The sequence below is a fragment of the Schistocerca nitens genome, chromosome 1 (genome assembly GCF_023898315.1).
Source record: "Schistocerca nitens isolate TAMUIC-IGC-003100 chromosome 1, iqSchNite1.1, whole genome shotgun sequence".
Lineage (NCBI taxonomy): Eukaryota > Metazoa > Arthropoda > Insecta > Orthoptera > Acrididae > Schistocerca > Schistocerca nitens.
In genome coordinates, this window is record NC_064614.1 from 202,942,699 (window position 1) to 202,962,426 (window position 19,728).

The 19,728-nt window shown below is 39.7% G+C and overlaps 1 protein-coding gene across 2 annotated transcripts in view; it reads left to right on the forward strand.

Moving 5' to 3' along the window:
* LOC126245812 (ubiquitin carboxyl-terminal hydrolase 30) overlaps positions 1-19,728 on the forward strand; it is a 123,108-nt gene that overhangs the window by 51,697 nt on the left and 51,683 nt on the right. For both annotated transcript variants that reach the window (XM_049948346.1, XM_049948347.1), the window contains exon 4: positions 11,258-11,857. In XM_049948346.1, the coding sequence (XP_049804303.1) occupies positions 11,258-11,857 (600 nt within the window). The remainder of the gene's footprint in view (positions 1-11,257; positions 11,858-19,728) is intronic.

A 19,728-nucleotide genomic window follows, 5' to 3' on the forward strand; every position in this document is an offset into this window, starting at 1 on the left:
ACTACTGACAGCCTTGGGAGAGCCAGTCCTGACAAAACTCTACCATCTGGTGAGAAAGATGTATGAGACATGCGAAATACCCTCAGACTTCAAGAAGAATATAATAATTCCAATCCCAAATGAAGCAGGTGTTGACAGATGTGAAAATTACCGAATTATCAGTTTAATCAGTCACGGCTGCAAAATACTAACGCGAATTCTTTACAGACGAATGCAAAAACTAGTAGAAGCCGACCTCGGGGAAGATCAGTTTGGATTCCGTAGAAATATTGGAACACGTGAGGCAATACTGACCCTACGACTTATCTTGGAAGCTAGATTAAGGAAAGGCAAACCTACGTTTCTAGCATTTGTAGACTTAGAGAAAGCTTTTGACAATGTTGACTGGAATACTCTCTTTCAGATTCTGAAGGTGGCAGGGCTAAAATAAAGGGAACGAAGGGCTATTTACAATTTGTACAGAAACCAAATGGCAGTTATAAGAGTTGAGGGGCATGAAAGGGAAGCAGTGGTTGGGAGGGGAGTGAGACAGGGTTGTACCCTCTCCCCGATGTTATTCAATCTGTATATTGAGCAAGCAGTGAAGGAAACAAAAGAAAAATTCGGAGTAGGTATTAAAATCCATGGAGAAGAATTGAAAACCTTGAGGTACGCCGATGACATTGTAATTCTGTCAGAGACAGCAAAGGACTTGGAAGAGCAGTTGAACGGAATGGATAGCGTCTTGAAAGGAGGATATAAGATGAACATCAACAAAAGCAAAACTAGGATAATGGAATGTAGTCGAATTAAGTCGGGAGATGCTGAGGGTATTAGATTAGGAAATGAGACACTTAAAGTAGTAAAGCAGTTTTGCTATTTGGGGAACAAAATAACTGATGATGGTCGAAGTAGAGACAATATAAAATGTAGACTGGCAATGGCAAGGAAAGCGTTTCTGAAGAAGAGAAATCTGTTAACATCAAGTATAGATTTAAATGTCAGGAAGTCATTTCTGAAAGTATTTGTATGGAGTGTAGCCATGTATGGAAGTGAAACATGGACGATAAATAGTTTGGAAAGGAAGAGAATAGAAGCTTTCAAAATGTGGTGCTACAGAAGAATGCTGAAGATTAGATGGGTAGATCACGTAACTAATGAGGAGGTATTGAATAGGATTGGGGAGAGGAGAAGTTTGTGGCACAACTTGACTAGAAGAAGGGATCGATTGGTAGGACATGTTCTGAGGCATCAAGGGATCATCAATTTAGCATTGGAGGGCAGCGTGGGGAGTAAAAATCATAGAGGGAGACCAAGAGATGAATACACCAAGCAGATTCAGAAGGATGTAGGTTGCAGTAGGTACTGGGAGATGAAGCAGCTTGCACAGGATAGAGTAACATGGAGAGCTGCATCAAACCAGTCTCAGGACTGAAGACCACAACAACAACAACAACAACAACAACATCTGAAGTGTAACACATGCAAAAAAAGATAAACATTATATGTGAAAGCTTAGCTTCTCTTGCAGCTTATTAACCTTAGAGACCAATATTGTATGTGAAAGCTTTGCTTTTCTTGTAGCAACACTATGTATATTAATTTAAACTATTAACTTTCCATGGTTGTGTGTTCATGCTACTCAACAGTCATGTTGCTGTTGGCTGACTACGTCACATGCCCTATGCTCTGAATATCCGATGTCATCAGCTGGTGAGATCACGTGACATGAGTTATGACTGGCTTACAAAAGCACATCACAATCTCGATTTCAATGATTCGGAAAGTAATATGCGGTGTTTGGAATTCCAATTTATACTTTCGTAATCCCAAAATACACAGCATACGTGTTGCTGCATGTCAACGATATTTCCAAAATGTGTCTTTTTCGCTGAGTTTCGTTTTCTAAAGTGCTGGGAATTTCTACACCCATGTATAAAACCACAACCATTCAAAGGATTGATGAGGGAACATATACTGTCACTTAACACTGAAGAAGCATGTCTTCAGCCAGGAGAAAGTGTATTTTCAACCCAGAAATCCGGGAAAAATCTGGGAATTTTTTTTCCTTGTCCCCTTATACACCCTGTTTTAGCTTTGTTAATAGACCTTCAATATAGTTTACGCCTGTCTTCAAGAATCTTCCAATTCAGTTCCTCCAATATCTCTGTGACACTCTCGCACAGATTAAACAAATCTGTGACCATTCATGCTGCTCTTCTCTGTATATGTTCAATATCCCCTCTGAGTCCTGTCTGGTACGGGTCCCACACACTTGAACACTATTTTAGAACTGGTTGCACAAGTGATTTGTAAGCAGTCTCCTTTGCAGATTGATTGCAATTCCCCAGTATTCTACCAATAAACTGAAGTCTACCCCTTGCTTTACCCATGAATGAACATGTGTGGTCATTCTATTTCATGTCCCTACAAAGTGTTACATCCAGGTATTTGTATGAGTTGGCCAATTCCAGCAGTGACTCATTAATAATACAGCCATAGGATACTACTTTTTTTTCATTTAGTGAAGTGCAATATTTTACATTTCTGAACATTTAAAGCAACGTTTCCAATCTCTGCACCACTTTGAGATCTTGTCAGTGAGTCTGAGCTCAGAATATGTTCTAAGGTTCTACAACAAATTGATGATAAGGATACTGGACGGTAGTTTCATGGATCACTTCTACTACCCTTCTTGTAGACAGGCATGACTTGTGCCCTTTCCCAAGAACTGGACACAGTTTTTTGCATGAGCGACCTACAGTAAATTGCAGTTAGAAGGGGGCTAACTCAGCCGCAAATTCAGTATAGAATCTGACAAGGATTCTATGGATCCCTGTAATATCACTGACCCACTGTCATCAAAGCTGTCAGAAAAACAGCATATGTGGAAAACTATCTTATTTACAGAGCACCTGACGATGCAGTTTGCTGAAATAGGCTCATCGTGAATTAGATAAAATGTAAACAATTTACATAGCAGTGTATTAGGATTTATTCATAATAATCATGTTATTGAAAGACTGTGCTGCAGGCCCCAAAGAACAAAAAACCATGTAATGGTCACTGATTCCAGGTTCAATGTGGGCATCCTCAAAGAGGTCAGGCCTGTTTGTTGCCATTAGATCCAATACATTTCCATCATGGGAGTGGGATTCCTAACTACCTGTTGTAGGCAGTTTTCAGAGAATGCATTTATTAAAGTTTCACAGGATGTCTTATTGCACCCACTGCTGACAATACTGTGGTTTTTCCAATTAATTGTTGGGGAACTTATGTACAACCGAACTGAGGTTACATCAGGAGATGAGTCTAGTGGGCGATAGAAGAATCTGTTTGAAAGACTGATTTATCAAATGTATCTTCACATAAAAACTTTGCCCCCCCCACCCCCCCCCCCACCCACCCACCCATTTTAGTTAATGTAATTATTTTAACAGTTTTCTTTGTAAACACTTCTTCATTTATGTATCTTCTGTACAAATAATATCTGTGTAAGTCACACATCGTGTACATCTGTGTTTGCAACATTCAATTGTCACCTGAAGATAGCCTGAGATGCTGAAAACCAGTTCATGACCAAGTGAATGTAAGTTTGCAGAACCTTAGGAAGTTATTTTCCTTTTTAACTTTACTATCATGTTCTGCCAAGCACCGATGGAAAAATCAGTTAATTTAAACATGATTACAATTAGGAACACATTTCATGGAAGTGTGGTACATGGAACATTAAGCCCTAAATAAGAATGACGAAAAAAATAAGAATAATGTTAAACAGGTAACCAGAGATTTAATAAAAATTTTAAAAAACTAAATTATTGATTATAGAACTTTTAAGGAATTATTAAGGCCCATTCAGACAGTGCTCTTTTTTCCACTGAATGCATTAAAAAACTACAGTTATAAATAATAAGTGAAAAACTGGCTTCATAATAGTCTGGATCGTGAATCGCAAATGTTGATTCATTGTTCCTTTGGACTGCTTCCCTGCACTTAACCTCTCTCCTTTTGGATCATTCTCATTGGTATGTAGGTCTCTCTCAGCATCACAGAATAAATTTAGGAAACAAGTAGACACTATTATTATTTTCAGTATTTCTTTCTGGGCTAGACTTTACAGTTGAAAATAATAAATAGTGCTAAGAATACCAGGTTGGTGTATAAAGGATATAAAAAATCTTATCATAGTGAATTTTGAGAATGGTGTCAGTGAAATATTGTACTTTTTCTGTGTATGGTTCTTTTATTTATAGTGAGGTATTGTCTCCCTCTTCCATATATTCAAGAGAACCACCAGCAATGATTATGGGCATGAAAAAGCTACCACACTGCAAAGAAATAGGGGAAATATTTAATGATTATTTCAACACTGGAAACTTGCTTTTGGAATATCAACAATATAAGGAAAAGATAGATTACTCCTCGCTGTAAAGATGACATGTTGAGCTACAGGCAGACACAACAGAAGTATGGTTACTCATTAGCTTTCTGCCAAAGCCTTCTTCTGAAAAAAGGGAAGAGATACCAGGGGGGGTGGGGCTTTGGGAGAAGAGCACTGCCAGTCTGTGGGGTAGGTTGGGGGGAGGGGGAGTGGGAAAAGAGAAGAGCAGGAAGGGGAAAGATAGGCAGATGTGTTGGCAGAGGGTGGCACATGAAGAGGTTGGAACGAGAATAGGGAGTAGGTGATAGGATGGAGGGTTTGGAGAGAGTAGGTTACCATAGGTTGAGGCTGGGATTACATTCAGCTGCGTATTGTGCCACAGGGTGGTCTACATTGCTGTTGGCCACAGTTTGGTGGTGGCTATTCATCCTGGTGGACAGATAGTTGATGAATGGACTTCATGGAACTGTGGCCAGGAGCAAAGTAAACGGCCCTATCGCACAACATGCAGCTGAACATAACATGCTTGATTTCAGGTGGCTGCTTCAGTAACCAATACATCTGGAGCCTCCCCTCCACCGTCAGCTTTTCTGAACTGCGAAGATGGGAGTTCCTACCCTTAAAACACAGTCTCAGCTCCTGAAATTATCCCATCCTTAACCTAAGGTAATCCACTATCCCCACAGCCAGCATCCAACAGTTTTCACCCCCCCCCCCACCCCCCCCCCCCATCTTCTCCCTGTTCTCATCCCCTCACCCTCTTTGTGCACCACCCTCTGCAAATGCACCCAGCCATCGTCCCCTTTTCCCACTCCTCTTCTTTTTCGATCTCTTTCCCTCCCCCCTCTGCCCCCCCCAACACTACCTCCCTGCCCCACAGTCTGCCGATGCTGAGTCGACTGACAGTCATCCCTGCACACTCTACCAGACAGCGCTCTTCTCTTTCCCTCACTTGTACCATCCTAACCCTTCCTTTCCCCGCCCCCTAGAGATCTCTGCTTCCATTCTACATGACAGTTGTTGTCTGGTCCGAACTGCCAGAGATGGTGGTCATGAGTGCGTGAAGGGTGTGTTTGTGTGTGTGGGGCAGGGGTGGGGGGGGGGGGGGGGGGGGGAGAGTGGGGTTGGGTGTGTATCCTTTTTCTGAAGAGGGCTGTGGCAGAAAGCTAGTGTGCAACTGTCTTTTCGTTGTGCTTATCTGAACTCAATGTGTCATCTTTACGGTGAATAGCAATCTATTTTTTCCTTATATGGTTAATAATTATTTAATTAACCACTTTAAATAACCACTTTTACAAATAACCAATTGAAAGATAATTGAATTATTGCGGTAAGAAGAAAACGCTGGTAAAGGTAAGTGGCAACTGAGGTTTATCAGCAAAATTCTGAGCAAATGCGTCTACAGGGTATTACAAAAAGCTACGGCCACACTTTCAGGAAACATTCCTCAGACACAAAGAAAGAAAATATGTTATGTGGACATGTGTCCGGAAACGCTTACTTTCCATGTTAGAGCTCATTTTATTACTTCTCTTCAAATCACATTAATCATGGAATGGAAACACACAGCAACAGAACGTACCAGTGCGACTTCAAACACTTTGTTACAGGAAATGTTCAAAATGTCCTCCGCTAGCGAGGATACATGCATCCACCCTTCGTCACATGGAATCCCTGATGCGCTGATGCAGCCCTGGAGAATGGCGTATTGTATCACAGCCGTCCACAACACGAGCGCGAAGAGTCTCTACATTTGGTACCGGGGTTGCGTAGACAAGAGCTTTCAAATGCCCCCTTAAATGAAAGTCAAGAGGGTTGAGGTCAGAAAAGCGTGGATGCCATGGAATTGGTTTGCCTCTACCAATCCATTGGTCACCGAATCTGTTGTTTAGAAGAGTACGAACACTTCAACTGAAATGTGCAGGAGCTCCATCGTGCATGAACCACATGTTGTGTCATACTTGTAAAGGCACATGTTCTAGCAGCACAGGTAGAGTATCCCGTATGAAATCATGATAACGTGCTCCATTGAGCGTAGGTATTCCCCAGTCGCGAGTCATAGGCTGGAATGTTCCGTGCTCTCTAAGACGCCGATCAATTGTTTTGAGCGTCTTCCTGTCGGGACACCTTCGTTCTGGAAATCTGTCTCGGTACAAACATACCGCACCACGGCTATTGCCCCTGTGCTAATCCATACATCAAATGGGCATCTGCCAACTCCGCATTTGTAAACATTGCACTGACTGCAAAACCACGTTCGTGATGAACACTAACCTGTTGATGCTACGTACTGATGTGTTTGATGCTAGTACTGTAGAGCAATGAGTCGCATGTCAACACAAGCACCGAAGTCAACATTACCTTCCTTCAATTGGGCCAACTGGCGGTGAATCGAGGAAGTACAGTACATACTGACGAAACTAAAATGAGCTCTGACATGGAAATTAAGCATTTCCGGACACATGTCCACATAACATCTTTTCTTTATTTGTGTGTGAGGAATGTTTCCTAAAAGTTTGGCCGTACCTTTTTGTAACACCCTGTATTTGCAAACGAAAGCTGCTGTTGTGACTATTGTCTGCTTTCATCAGATTCTCAACATGTGGAAATGACTGAAAGAATGGAATGCATGCAGAAATTATCTCTGCCATTTAACAAATGTCTCTAACATGAATGATAGTTTTAAGTTAGAAGTATGTATTAGGGTCAAGGGGTTCTTTGAAATGCCATAAAGATTCTGACAGGATTATCACCATTGGAATTTTATTTGATATGTTGGCTTTACTAATTGTGAAGGTGTACAGTTGCTGGAAAGTACTGCACAGTTTCTAATCAGGTACCCAAAGCATTAGTTGAGGCAGCATTTTCGTTACTCTGATTATGTAATGTTCTCTCTTGACTAATATTCAAACACATTGCTGCGAGCTATGCTGCGTGCAGTGTGGAGTAGCATATAGCGTCACTGGCTGACATGTTGCAAATTGTCAGTTCTTGTCTTTACAAGGGCTAAGTACTTGAGTGCAGAATTATGGAAATGGGAGAGGACGTAGCTGAAGATCAAATGGGAAATACGATACTGCGTGAAGAATTTGACATAGTACTGAAAGATCTGAGTTGAAACAAGGCCCCGGGAGTAGACAACATTCCATTAGAACTACTGATAGCCTTGGGAGAGCCAGCCATGACAAAACTCTACCATCTGGTGAGCAAGATGTATGAGACAGGTGAAATACCCTCAGACTTCAAGAAATTATAATAATTCCAATCCCAAAGAAAGCAGGTGTTGAAAGGTGTGAAAATTACCGAACTATCAGTTTAATAAATCACAGCTGCAGAATACTAACATGAATTCTTTACAGACCAATAGAAAAACTGGTAGAAGCCAAACTCGTGGAGGATCAGTTTGGATTCCGTAGAAATGTTGGAACACGTGAGGCAATACTTACCCTATGACTTACCTTAGAATATAGATTAAGGAAAGGCAAACCTACTTTCCTGGCATTTGTAGACTTAGAGAAAGCTTTAGACATTGTTGACTGGAATACTCTCTTTCAAATTCTGAAGGTGGCAGAGGCCAAATACAGGGAGCGAAAGGCTATTTACAATTTGTACAGAAACCAAATGGCTGTTATAAGAGTCGAGGGGGCATGAAAGGGAAACAGTGGTTGGGAAAGCAGTGACACAGGGTTGTAGCCTATCTCCGATGTTATTCAATCTATATATTGATCAAGCAGTAAAGGAAACAAAAGAAAAATTTGGAGTAGGAATTAAAATCCATGGAGAAGAAATAAAAAAAATTGAGGTTCGCTGATGACACTGTAATTCTGTCAGACACAGCAAAGGACCTGAAGAACAGTTGAATGGAATGGACAGTGTCTTGAAAGGAGGATATAAGATGAACATCAACAAAAGCAAAACTAGGATAATGGAATGTAGTCGAATTAAGTCAGGAGATGCTGAGGGTATTAGATTAGGAAATGAGACACTTAAAGTAGTAAAGGAGTTTTGCTATTTGGGGAGCAAAATAACTGATGATGGTCGAAGTAGAGAGGATGTAAAATGTAGACTGGCAATGGCAAGGAAAGCGTTTCTGAAGAAGAAAAGTTTGTTAACATCGAGTATAGATTTAAGTGTCAGGAAGTCTTTTATGAAAGTATTTGTATGGAGTGTAGCCATGTATAGAAGTGAAACATGGACAATAAATAGTTTGGAAAGGAAGTGAATAGAAACTTTCAAAATGTGGTGCTACAGAAGAATGCTGAAGATTAGATGGGTAGATCATAACTAATGAGGCGGTACTGAATACAATTGGGGAGAAGAGGAATTTGTGGCGCAACTTGACTAAAAGAAGGGATCGGTTGGTGGGACATGTTCTGAGGCATCAAGGGATTACCAATTTAGTATTGGAGGGCAGTGTTGAGGGTAAAATTTGTAGAGGGAGAGCAAGAGATTAATACACTAAGCAGATTCAGAAGGATGTAGGTTGCAGCAGGTACTTGGAGATGAAGAAGCTTGCACAAGATAAGAGTAGCTAGGAGAGCTGCATCAAATCAGTTTCTGGTGGACTGAAGACCACAAAAATTGTGATCTAAGTAGTTTCTTCAGAATGTGCTGTTACTGAATCTACATTAATACTCTGCAAGCCACCTGTGAGTGTGCACAAAGGGTGAGTCACAAAGAACTTCTGAACAAAGGCATGCCCCTTGCAGGAACTATTGCAGGGAGATGCCACATTTTCCTGGAATACAGTGCAAGACAGACCTTTCCTTTCCTTAACGAGGCACTGCCATCTTCTCCAGTCGTAGCATTCACGACGAGAATTCCAAAACAGAACTTCACACCAATACTAGTGGTTGTGTGATAGATGCAGTTCTGGTGCAGATTCAGAAAGATGATGATGAGGCGATAGCTTACACTCCCAGACTACTTTCAAAGTCCAGGATGAAGTACTCTACAACGAAGAAGAGTGCCTTGCAGCTGTTTGGGCCATCAAGTTGTAGTCATTTTTATATGGCAAACTGTTCACCATTGTGGTTAACCACCATTCTTTATGCTGGCTGACTAGTCTTGAGGATCTGTTGGGTCAACTGGCAAGATGAACACTGAGGCTTCAGTAGTGCAATATCACAGTGGTACAAAAAATCAGATGTAAACACGAAAACACCAATTCCTTTCAAGGAACCCTTTGGAGGAACAGAGCAGCATGGGTGAAATATCTGTCATCGCTGCTGAACATATGGAATATCCAACACTGCTGAAAACGATAGATGGGTTGAAGGAGGAGGAACTGACTAAAGGAAAATTCCAGTTAATAAATGGAGCATTGTATAAGAGGAACTATAAAGTATTTCTATGGTATTCCAACATCTGGTTGCCTGGGATTCATGAAGACTCTAAAGAAGATCAAGTGCAGGTATCACTGGCCAGGTCTCTACCGATCTGTTGGACATTATGTGCAGGTGTAATGGAATGCCACTGATGGAAATAATTGCCGCTGTTTCCTTGGAGCATCTCTATCAATTCTGCCTGCATCAGCACATTTCCCCCAGTTTCGTATCAACCTCTTGGGGATGTTCCTCATCTCAATAAATGGGAATTGATGGATAATAGTCTGCACTGACTACCTCGCCTGCTACACTGACACCAGAGCTGTGCCAAGTGCCAGAGCTTCGTAAATTGCAATGTTTCTTGTAGAAGACATCATTTTGAAGCACAGAGTGCCCTGTGTGATGATGAAGTCTGTGGAAAATATTTCTGCTCAAGACTAAGGTAATTCCACATTGTGTTATAACCAACTGGATGCCATCTCCCTACCACTCACAGACAGATGGCCTCTCAGAATGCTTTAATAAAACATTGCCAGATATGCTCTCCATTTATGTTGACATTGAACAGAGAGATTATACAATACTGCCCGTCGTAACATTTGCATATAACACAATGAAGCAAGACTCAACAGGCTCCACACCATTCTTTCTGCTCCTCAGTTGTGAGGCAGAAAATGACAGTGGTTGTTACCACCTGGGACAACGATGATGGTGTCAGAAACTTATTGAAATGTGATGATGAAAAATTAGGAAACCTTGAAATTCCTCAACCAGTTTTACTGTAGGTTTCACAAGCATGATACCTGTCATGGCCACTAGATTCTTTTCTATTTTGTTGCTTAAACATTGTAGTCATGTAATTGTAATTGATTGATTGTGTACCTATTCTTTGTTACCTGTTCTTGTGACTAAAAATGAAACTTCACAGGGAACGTACAGTACTGTAAATTGTATATAGTACATATGAATACACTTTGTTGTAAAGGTATTCTGAAGTGTTTCAGTCTGTTTAATGAATATTGGTGCAATTGTGTGATCCCTTGTTGATATTAATGATGTAAATATAATGAACAATTTGTTTTAAACCATTAATTTTTGTACTAAGTATTGTAATAAGCAAATGGTACTGCATTTCAGAACTCCCACAAACTACTCACAAGCATTGGCTATGATGTCATATGTCATGTCTGTTATGGCAGTCAAAATTGGGGAGGAAGGGGAGGTTAGAGCACACAACACAAACACTTCTACAGCACGAAAAAATCATTGTGGATGTTACTGATACATTTTAGAACCACACTGTTTTTGTGGACAGTAAATAAACAATGCCCCCACACAGTTAAAAGTTGTCTCTTTCTGAGCCATTATGTAAATGTGCTTTAATGGGGAAATGAGAAGAGTTCCTAAATCATTTAATACTTTTGCAAAATGTTGTGCAAGGCTCATTAGAAGTTTTCTGATACATTTTAAAAACTTGCTCTGTTCTTGAAAAACTTTGAAAACTTTGCAAGTGTTTTATAATGTGATATGTTCAATCTAACATCTTTATGTTGCTATTTTTGTCTTTCAGAAAGTGTCTACACTTGCCGATCTGCTTGATTTTGAAGCAGAACAAGAGGAAACCAATCAAAGTGTATCTAGCTTGCCGGAAAGTGAAGGGAGTGGCGATTTTGAGTTGACTTCAGACAGCGATAAAGAAAATGTTGCCACTGTAAACAGTTATTTGGATGCATCTTCAGGGCAAGGACTTGCTTGTCTGACAGAGAGTACTGACTTGACTGTTGAGAACAAGTCTCAGAGTAATCACATAGTTCAAGGTGGGAATGATTGCTCAAGTATTGCTGGTCCTACGACGGTGAAACTAAATAACTTTGATAAAAAATGTGTCCTGAACAATGAAGTTAACCATGCACAGGGTGATATGCCTAGTGTTGGCAGTAAAGAACATCTACATCACCATCCACATTGTATGGACAAGAGAAGTCCCAGTGACTGGAAGAATAAAGACAGTCAAAGTAGGCAGTCATTGTCAGCCAGTGGCATTGTCAGGTGTATACAGTCAGGCTTAAAAAATGCCCACTTACCTGGTGTAAAAGGATCTGTGTGGGCAGTACCACCTTGTGAAGGTCTGCTAGCTGGCAAGACTACATGCACAAGATGCAAATACAAGGTAAATATGTCACTGAAGCAGTTCCTCTGTTTCTGTTAATTTTTTATGGTATTGTGTAGTAACAGATGCTGCAGACAGTAATTAACACAGACTGTGTACACTATCTTAGCAAAACATAGTGTCATTGTGTAAAAAAAATATGTTATACTTTTCAGCTGCAGGACACTCAAGTAGCGAACAATACTGGTTTCAACTTATTACCAGGTAGTCATCAGATGATGTGTTTAAAAGGTAATAAAAAGTGGAATAGTAAAGTGCTATGAAACTGATGAAATTAATTTGATTTATAATTTAGTTTCCCTTGTATTTTGGGAGAGCCAGCCATGACAGAACTGTTCCAATTGGTGTGCACGATACGTGAGACAGGTGGAATATCCTTGGACTTCAAGAAGAATGTAATACTTCCAATTAAAAAAGAAATAGGTGCCGACAGTTATGAACAGTACCAAACTAGCAGTATAATAAGTTATGGTTGCAAAATACCAACACAAAATCTGTAGAGAAGAATGGAAAAACTGGAAGAAGCTGACCTCAGGGAACATCCGTTTGGAGTCCAGAGAAATGTAGGAACATGCAAGGCAATACGGACTGTATGACTTACTTAGTAGGTAGGTTAAGGAAAGGCAAATCTGCATTTTTTAGCGTTTGTAGACTTAGAGAAAGCTTTTGACTGTTGACTGGAATACTGTCTTTGAAATTCTGAAGGCAGCAGGGGTAAAATACAGGAAGCGAAAGGCTATTTACAACTTGTAAATAAAAAAAATGGTGGCTAGAAGATTCTCAAGGGCATGAAAGGGAAGCAGTGCTTGAGAAGGAAATGAGCCAAGGTTGTAGCCTGTCGCCATTGTTATTCGATCTGTACATTGAACAACCACTAAAGGAAGCAAAAGAAATATCTGGAGAAAGAATTAAATTTTAGGGAGGAGAAATAAAAACTTTGAGGTTTGCTCATGACATTGTAATTCTGTCAGAGACAGCAAAGGACTTGGAAGAGCAGGTGAATGGAATAGACAGTGTCATCATATACATCAACAAAAACAGAAAAAGAGGATAATGGAAAGTAGTTGGATTAAATCATGTAATGCTGAGCGCATTAGATTTTAAAAAATGAGACGCTTAAAAAAGTAGATGTGTTTTGCTATTCGGGCAACAAAATAATTGATGATGGCCAAAGTAGAGAGGGTATGAAATGTAGACTGGCACTGACAAGAAAAGTGTTTCTGGAGAAAAAAAGTTTGTTAACATCAAATACAGATTTGTGCATCAGGAAATCTGTTTTGAAAGTATTTGTATAGTGTGTAGGTGTATATGAAAGTAAAAATACACCATAAACAGTTTAGATAGGAAGAGAATGGAAGCTTTTGAAATGTGGTGCTACAGAATCATGCTGAAGATTTGGTGGGTAGCTCATGTAAACTAACGAGGAGGTACTGAATAGAACTGGTGAGGAAAGAAATTTGTGTCACAACCTGACTATAAGAAGGGATTGGTTGATAGCACACATTCTGAGACACCAAGGGATCACCAATTTAGGGCTGATGGGATAAGGTTGAGGTGAAATTGTAGAGGGAGACCAAGAGATGAATATAGGAAGCAAACTGAGGAAGATTTAAGTTGAAATAGTTATTTGGAGGTGAAGAGGATTTCACAGCATAGAATAGCATGGAGAGCTGTGTCAAACAATGCTTTAGACTGAAGACCACAACAGCAACAGTATTTTAAAATCCCTCTTTTTAAACAGGTTATCTGCTGGTGATTTAATAAGTTGAAACTATTAATGATAGCATTCAAGTGACCTGAGATAGAAACTGAAAACACACACACAATTACGACACCATGAAGAATAGTAAGTAACAACAAAATTTTACTTAATGTGTATGTACAGTGTAACAAAAATAATACATATTTCCATTTGGGGGCACAGAGGGTGAAAATTTAATGCATAGAGCTGCCACCTCTGTGAACAACAGCAACTCGACCTAACTGGGCATTGATTTAAACTGAGCTTGGATAACAGGTACAGGTACATTTTTCCATGCTGCCTTAACTCAACACCAGAGTTCATCAAAAGTAAGGCTGGTGATCAGTGATGTGCCAGTTTCTCAGCTAGCCATGACCAGATGAGAGGTGAGAGACTGGGAGAACTTGCTGCCCAGACCTTTGTATGAGGTATATCAGGGCAGCACTGGCCACTTGCAGTTTTCCAACATCCTGCTGAACAATATCATAAAGACCTCAAAGATAAGGCACAGCCACCGGCTTTAACACATCAGATATGTAGTAATTGCTAAACAAATTATTGACTATGCGAAACAGAGGTTATCATGCTGTGTATGCAGTGGCACTCCATACTACCTAGCCGGGTGCTGGACCATTGACAATGAAAAATGCGATCAGATAATGGTCAGTCTCCTTGGAGCCTCCACACGTGGCTATTTCCATTGTGATGCTGTACACAGAATCGGGAATCGTGTGGAAAGTTAATGAGGTGCTACTCTATGTCCAAAGTTGTTGTCGGGTGCAGCACTACTCTGATGCTGTGTCAAGGGAATCCAAAACAGCCATGCTGACAGTCTTTGGTGTTCCAGACATTGTGCACTGTCTGTATTGATACTTGTCTCACTGCAAACAATTACATTTCCTGTCTCGATGTATGTGACGTGTCTGGAGGGAGACATCAGTCTTGTGGGGTCGTTGATATCCTGTATGGCATTGTGTACAGCCCTCATGAAGCCTTTGCTTCCACATTTGCATTACAAACATGGGATTCTGACCAGTTCAAGCAGCAGTATCACAGAACAATGAACTGCAGTCTCGAGAGGCTGTGATTCTGCCATTTTTGAATTCCGGCATTTTACTCTTAAAGGTTTCTTCGTCTTACACAAGGCATAACATGAGCTTACAAACAAACAACATTCAGCTGTGACTTCTGAATGAGAAATCTGCTGTATTATATTTTCTTATGTACAGAATGTAGACAGCATTACTTCCATGTAATTTCTATGGTTGCATTGAAATGCTTAGCATTTGCACATATCGTGTGCAGTACATTTCATGCTAATTTAACATTTGATGCATGCTGTCTTCATGGTGCTGCTGTTTTAATGGTCAGTTGTGTGTAGTCTTTTTATGAAATTTTGATTTAAGGGTCATGTTAATATGTTGTTAGGTATCAAATTTTCTTTGGGTGTCACTTTTCTTTTGGAGGGAATTAAGATAATCAATGACCTCCGGTAGTTTCATTCATACATCTGTCTCCTATTAGAACATACTTAAAAATGATCCAGGAAACTAGCTTCAAATATATGAATGAAAATAAAATAGGCTAGTTAACTTTTGAGACTCATGTTAAGACTTTGTCAGCTTTGAAACTGTTTGAAAAGAGCTTGGCTGTTTTCGCACAAAGAGGTATATTTAATTCTTTTTATTTTTTAATAATAGAAAGTTATCACCAATATTTCAATAAAAAGGAATTGTACATTCAACTTAACATTTCTATTGTATAGATAGGGAAGTTAAAATTGATAATGAAATTAATTTGTGTAGTTATTTTGACAGTTTTAGATACAGTAACCACTTCATCAAATGATAGGTACGTCTTTCTGTATAACTTCACAGTAGTTGTTGACTTCTGTATGTTACTGTTTTTTCACCATTCACAAAAAACTTGTGATACTACTTTGCAGCCAGAAGACCATTGGATCTGGTTTGATAAGACTCAGGTCCTAGGTAGCATGGACAGGTATTACAATAAGCTATACGTAGAGGCGTGAAGAGATTGTCAAACATGCCAGTAGTTTTAATTGGAAGGAAAAGGATCTGGAACTAAATGTTATCTGGATTCTGGTGTTGAAGATGGTGTACCATTCTTCCACTGAGTGATGAGTGCAATACAGATGAAAGCAATAAACATCATTTGAAAATGTGATGTAAGGGTTCTGTGTGCTAGAACCTGGAAACAAAATTTTATTGCAGCCAGAAGCATCCTGGCATGACCCACAACCTGCCCTCCCAGCTTTACTTCTGCCACTGCCACCCTCCCATCTTCCAAACTTGTTTGAGTTACAGCCGGGCACAACGTTTCTGTGGCAAATTTTGAATCGCGCATACTCTGCTGCAAAGTAGAAATTCATTCCAGAGTATCACATTTATCTGTATCCCCAATACCAATGATAAGCACTCTGTAACAATATAATTCCATTCTGAAAGATTCTGAGATCATGTCACTGAACTGGCCAATATAAGGGCAGCACATTGACTCCAACTGGTTTCTTGCAAAGACTACAGAAGTCTTCACAAAGACAAAATAAAACATTTGTTTGAAACCACATAGATCAGGAGACATACAAAAATGTGTTTGGTGAGCAAATGCATTGAGAAAGGAAAGGAGAATGGTGAGCTCTTATTTCCTGTTGCACTGATAGTAATCAGAACAGCAACAGATTTGAAATGAAGCACAGTGACACTGTTGTAACAACAGGAGAAGAATTGTGCATCATAGATTTTGTTAGACTGGCACAACAAAGCTATGTACGTCAGGAAAAATCTGACTGAGGAAGAAGCAAGAGACATGTTTGAGCAGTTTGTAGAAAGAAGCTGTTCATTGTCATATAGGTCACTATTATCTACATCTACATTTATACTCTGCAAGCCACCCAACGGTGTGTGGCGGCGGGCACTTAACATGCCAGTGTCATTACCTCCCTTTCCCGTTCCAGTCGTGTATGGTTCGCGGGAAGAATGATTGCTGGAAAGCCTCTGTGCGCGCTCGAATCTCTCTAATTTTACATTCGTGATCTCCTCGGGAGGTATAAGTAGGGGGAAGCAATATATTTGATACCTCATACAGAAAAGCACCCTCTCGAAACCTGGACAGCAAGCTACACCACGATGCAGAGTGCCTCTCTTGCAGACTCTGCCACTTGAGTTTGCCAAACATCTCCGTAATGCTATCACACTTACCAAATAACCCTGTGACGAAATGCGCCGCTAATCTTTGAATCTTCTCTATCTCCTCTGTCAACCCAACCTGGTACGGATCCCACACTGATGAGCAATACTCAAGTATAGGTCGAACGAGTGTTTTGTAAGCCACCTCCTTTGTTGATGGACTACATTTTCTAAGCATTCTCCCAATGAATCTCAACGTGGCACCCGCCTTACCAACAATTAATTTTATATGATAATTCCACTTCAAATCGTTCCGTACGCATACTCCCAGATATTTTACAGAAGTAACTGCTACCAGTGTTTGTTGTGCTATCATATAATCGTACAATAAAGGATCCTTCTTTCTATGTATTCGCAATACATTACATTAATTATGAGAGAAAGAAACATTATAATTTATGGAAATTACTCATGTCAGTTCAAAAGATGATATTTTAAAAAGCAAGGAAGTCTGCACTATGTGAAGTGCCAGAAGATATTAATCTCAGCTACTCTTCTATTAATTGACATAAAATATTTATGAAAATTTCAAATGTTTCTTAGTTATGCACAATTTTGCAGAGGAATTTCTGATGGAAATTTCATTAATATTGTGTAACAGTTAAATTTCGAGTCAATCTTGAAGTGGTGGACAAATTAATACTTGCATTGCATACTGGAATGCTGTATTTCAAATTCTCAGTCAAGGTTTTGCTAAGAAAATACAAGTGGTTATCATGAATAAGAGGATAATGTAACTTTCCAGAAGTGGTTTGAAACATCCCGTGTGATGAATCTCACAAAGCTATGAAATGTGTTTATGTGTAATGACCCGCACAATTATGTTGCTAACTTTGACAATGAGAAGGGCTGCAATTATTCAGTGGCTGAAAAGATGAAGTGTGATTTGTGGAGATTTGAAGAAGGGTGCATTGTATAAGGAACGATTTCCAGTATATGTCATCGGTGAAACTGCAAAAAGATACAGGCATGAAACTGGGCAGCTTTAGTCACACCATTGTTATTTTAGTGGTGTTGGGTGTTGAATGTGTGTGGTTATAAATCAAACAATTAACTGCCATATAAACACAAAGTTTATGCCCTGTGAAGCTGAGAAGCTCCTCATGGAAGCTGAGTGTCAAATTGCTAGTGAAAAATGAAGGTAAATAGTGAATCATGAAATATGTGTCATTGTGGAGGGACGCAGCCAAGAATGAAATTGTTGTGGAAAAAGTGTGAAAAGCGTCAATTACACATCCAGTCGCGGGGTGGGGGGTGTAGCAATGGTAGGGATTCACTATCAAATTTTAGAGGAGAAGCAGCTACTGACAAAACACAGTTGACAGAATTCAGAATGGGTGTTGCACTTGTGTGTGTGTGTGTGTGTGTGTGTGTGTGTGTGTGTGTGTGTGTGTCATCTATTTTTGACAAAGGCCTTGTTGGCCAAAAGCTTATTTCGTAACAGTCTTTTTGTTGTGCCTATCTGCAACTCAGCACCTCTGCTATATGGTTAGTAGCAACTATCCTTTTCATAATATTGTTGGCAGTATTTTTGGTGGATTGTAACTAATAATATGCCTCTCCCCAATGCTATTTAATCTGTATTTTGAGCAAACAGTAAAGGAAACAAAAGAAAAGTACGGAGTAGGTATTAAAATCCATGGAGAAGAAATAAAAACTTTGAGGTTCACCAATGACATTGTAATTCTGTCAGACACAGCAAAGGACTTGGAAGAGCAGTTGAACGGAATGGACAGTGTCATGAAAGGAGGGTATAAGATGAACATCAACAAAAGCAAAACGAGGATAATGGAATGTAGTCGAATTAAGTCAGGTGATGCTGAAGGAATTAGATTAGGAAATGACACACTTAAAGTAGTAAAGGAGTTTTGCTATTTGGGGAGCAAAATAACTGATGATGGTCAAAGTAGAGAGGATATAAAATGTAGACTGGCAATGGCAAGGAAAGCGTTTCTGAAGAAGAGAAATTTGTTAACATCGAGTATAGATTTAAGTGCCAGGAAGTCGTTTCTTTAAGTATTTGTATGGAGTGTAGCCATGTATGGAAATGAAACGTGGATGATTAATAGTTTGGACAAGAAGAGAATAGAAACTTTCGAAATGTGGTGCTACAGAAGAATGCTGAAGATTAGATGGGTAGATCACATAACTAATGAAGAGGTACTGAATAGGATTGGGGAGAAGAGGAGTTTGGGGCACAACTTGACCAGAAAAAGGGATCGGTTGGTAGGACATGGTCTGAGGCATCAAGGGATCACCAATTTAGTAGTGGAGGGCAGCGTGGAGAGTAAAAATACGTAGAGGGAGACCAAGGGATGAATACACTAAGCAGATTCAGAAGGATGTAGGCTGCAGTAGGTACTGGGAGATGAAGAAGCTTGCACAGGATAGAGTAGCATGGAGAGCTGCATCAAACCAGTCTCAGGACTGAAGACCACCACCACCACCACCACAACAACAACAACAACAACAACAATATGCTGACTGAATCTTCCACCATTACTTTATAGAAAACTTTACTATGTAACAATGAAAACACTAACGGTGAGTGTTCTGTATCAATATTTTGCATTTTTATCTTTAAATATAATATAACAAATAATTTTAAGAGACTTCAGCATATTAGAAAATGAATAGTTCTTTGCAGATTTTTGTAGATTTACTTATGAGAACTAGTAATTGTAAATTTAGTAACACATTTACATATGACCTCAATGCTATTCCATTTCTTGTTTTGATTTTGTCACTGGAGAACACAGTCAATGCTGTACACCACACCCACCAATTTCTCCATTTCGTGAATGAATTCGCATACCTGTGATCTGTCTTTGGACTATATGGTAATTGTGCTTGACTCTTTTTTATGGGTGGATTGAATTACACATGGATTTACTTTGAGGTATTCAGCTGTGTTAAAAAAT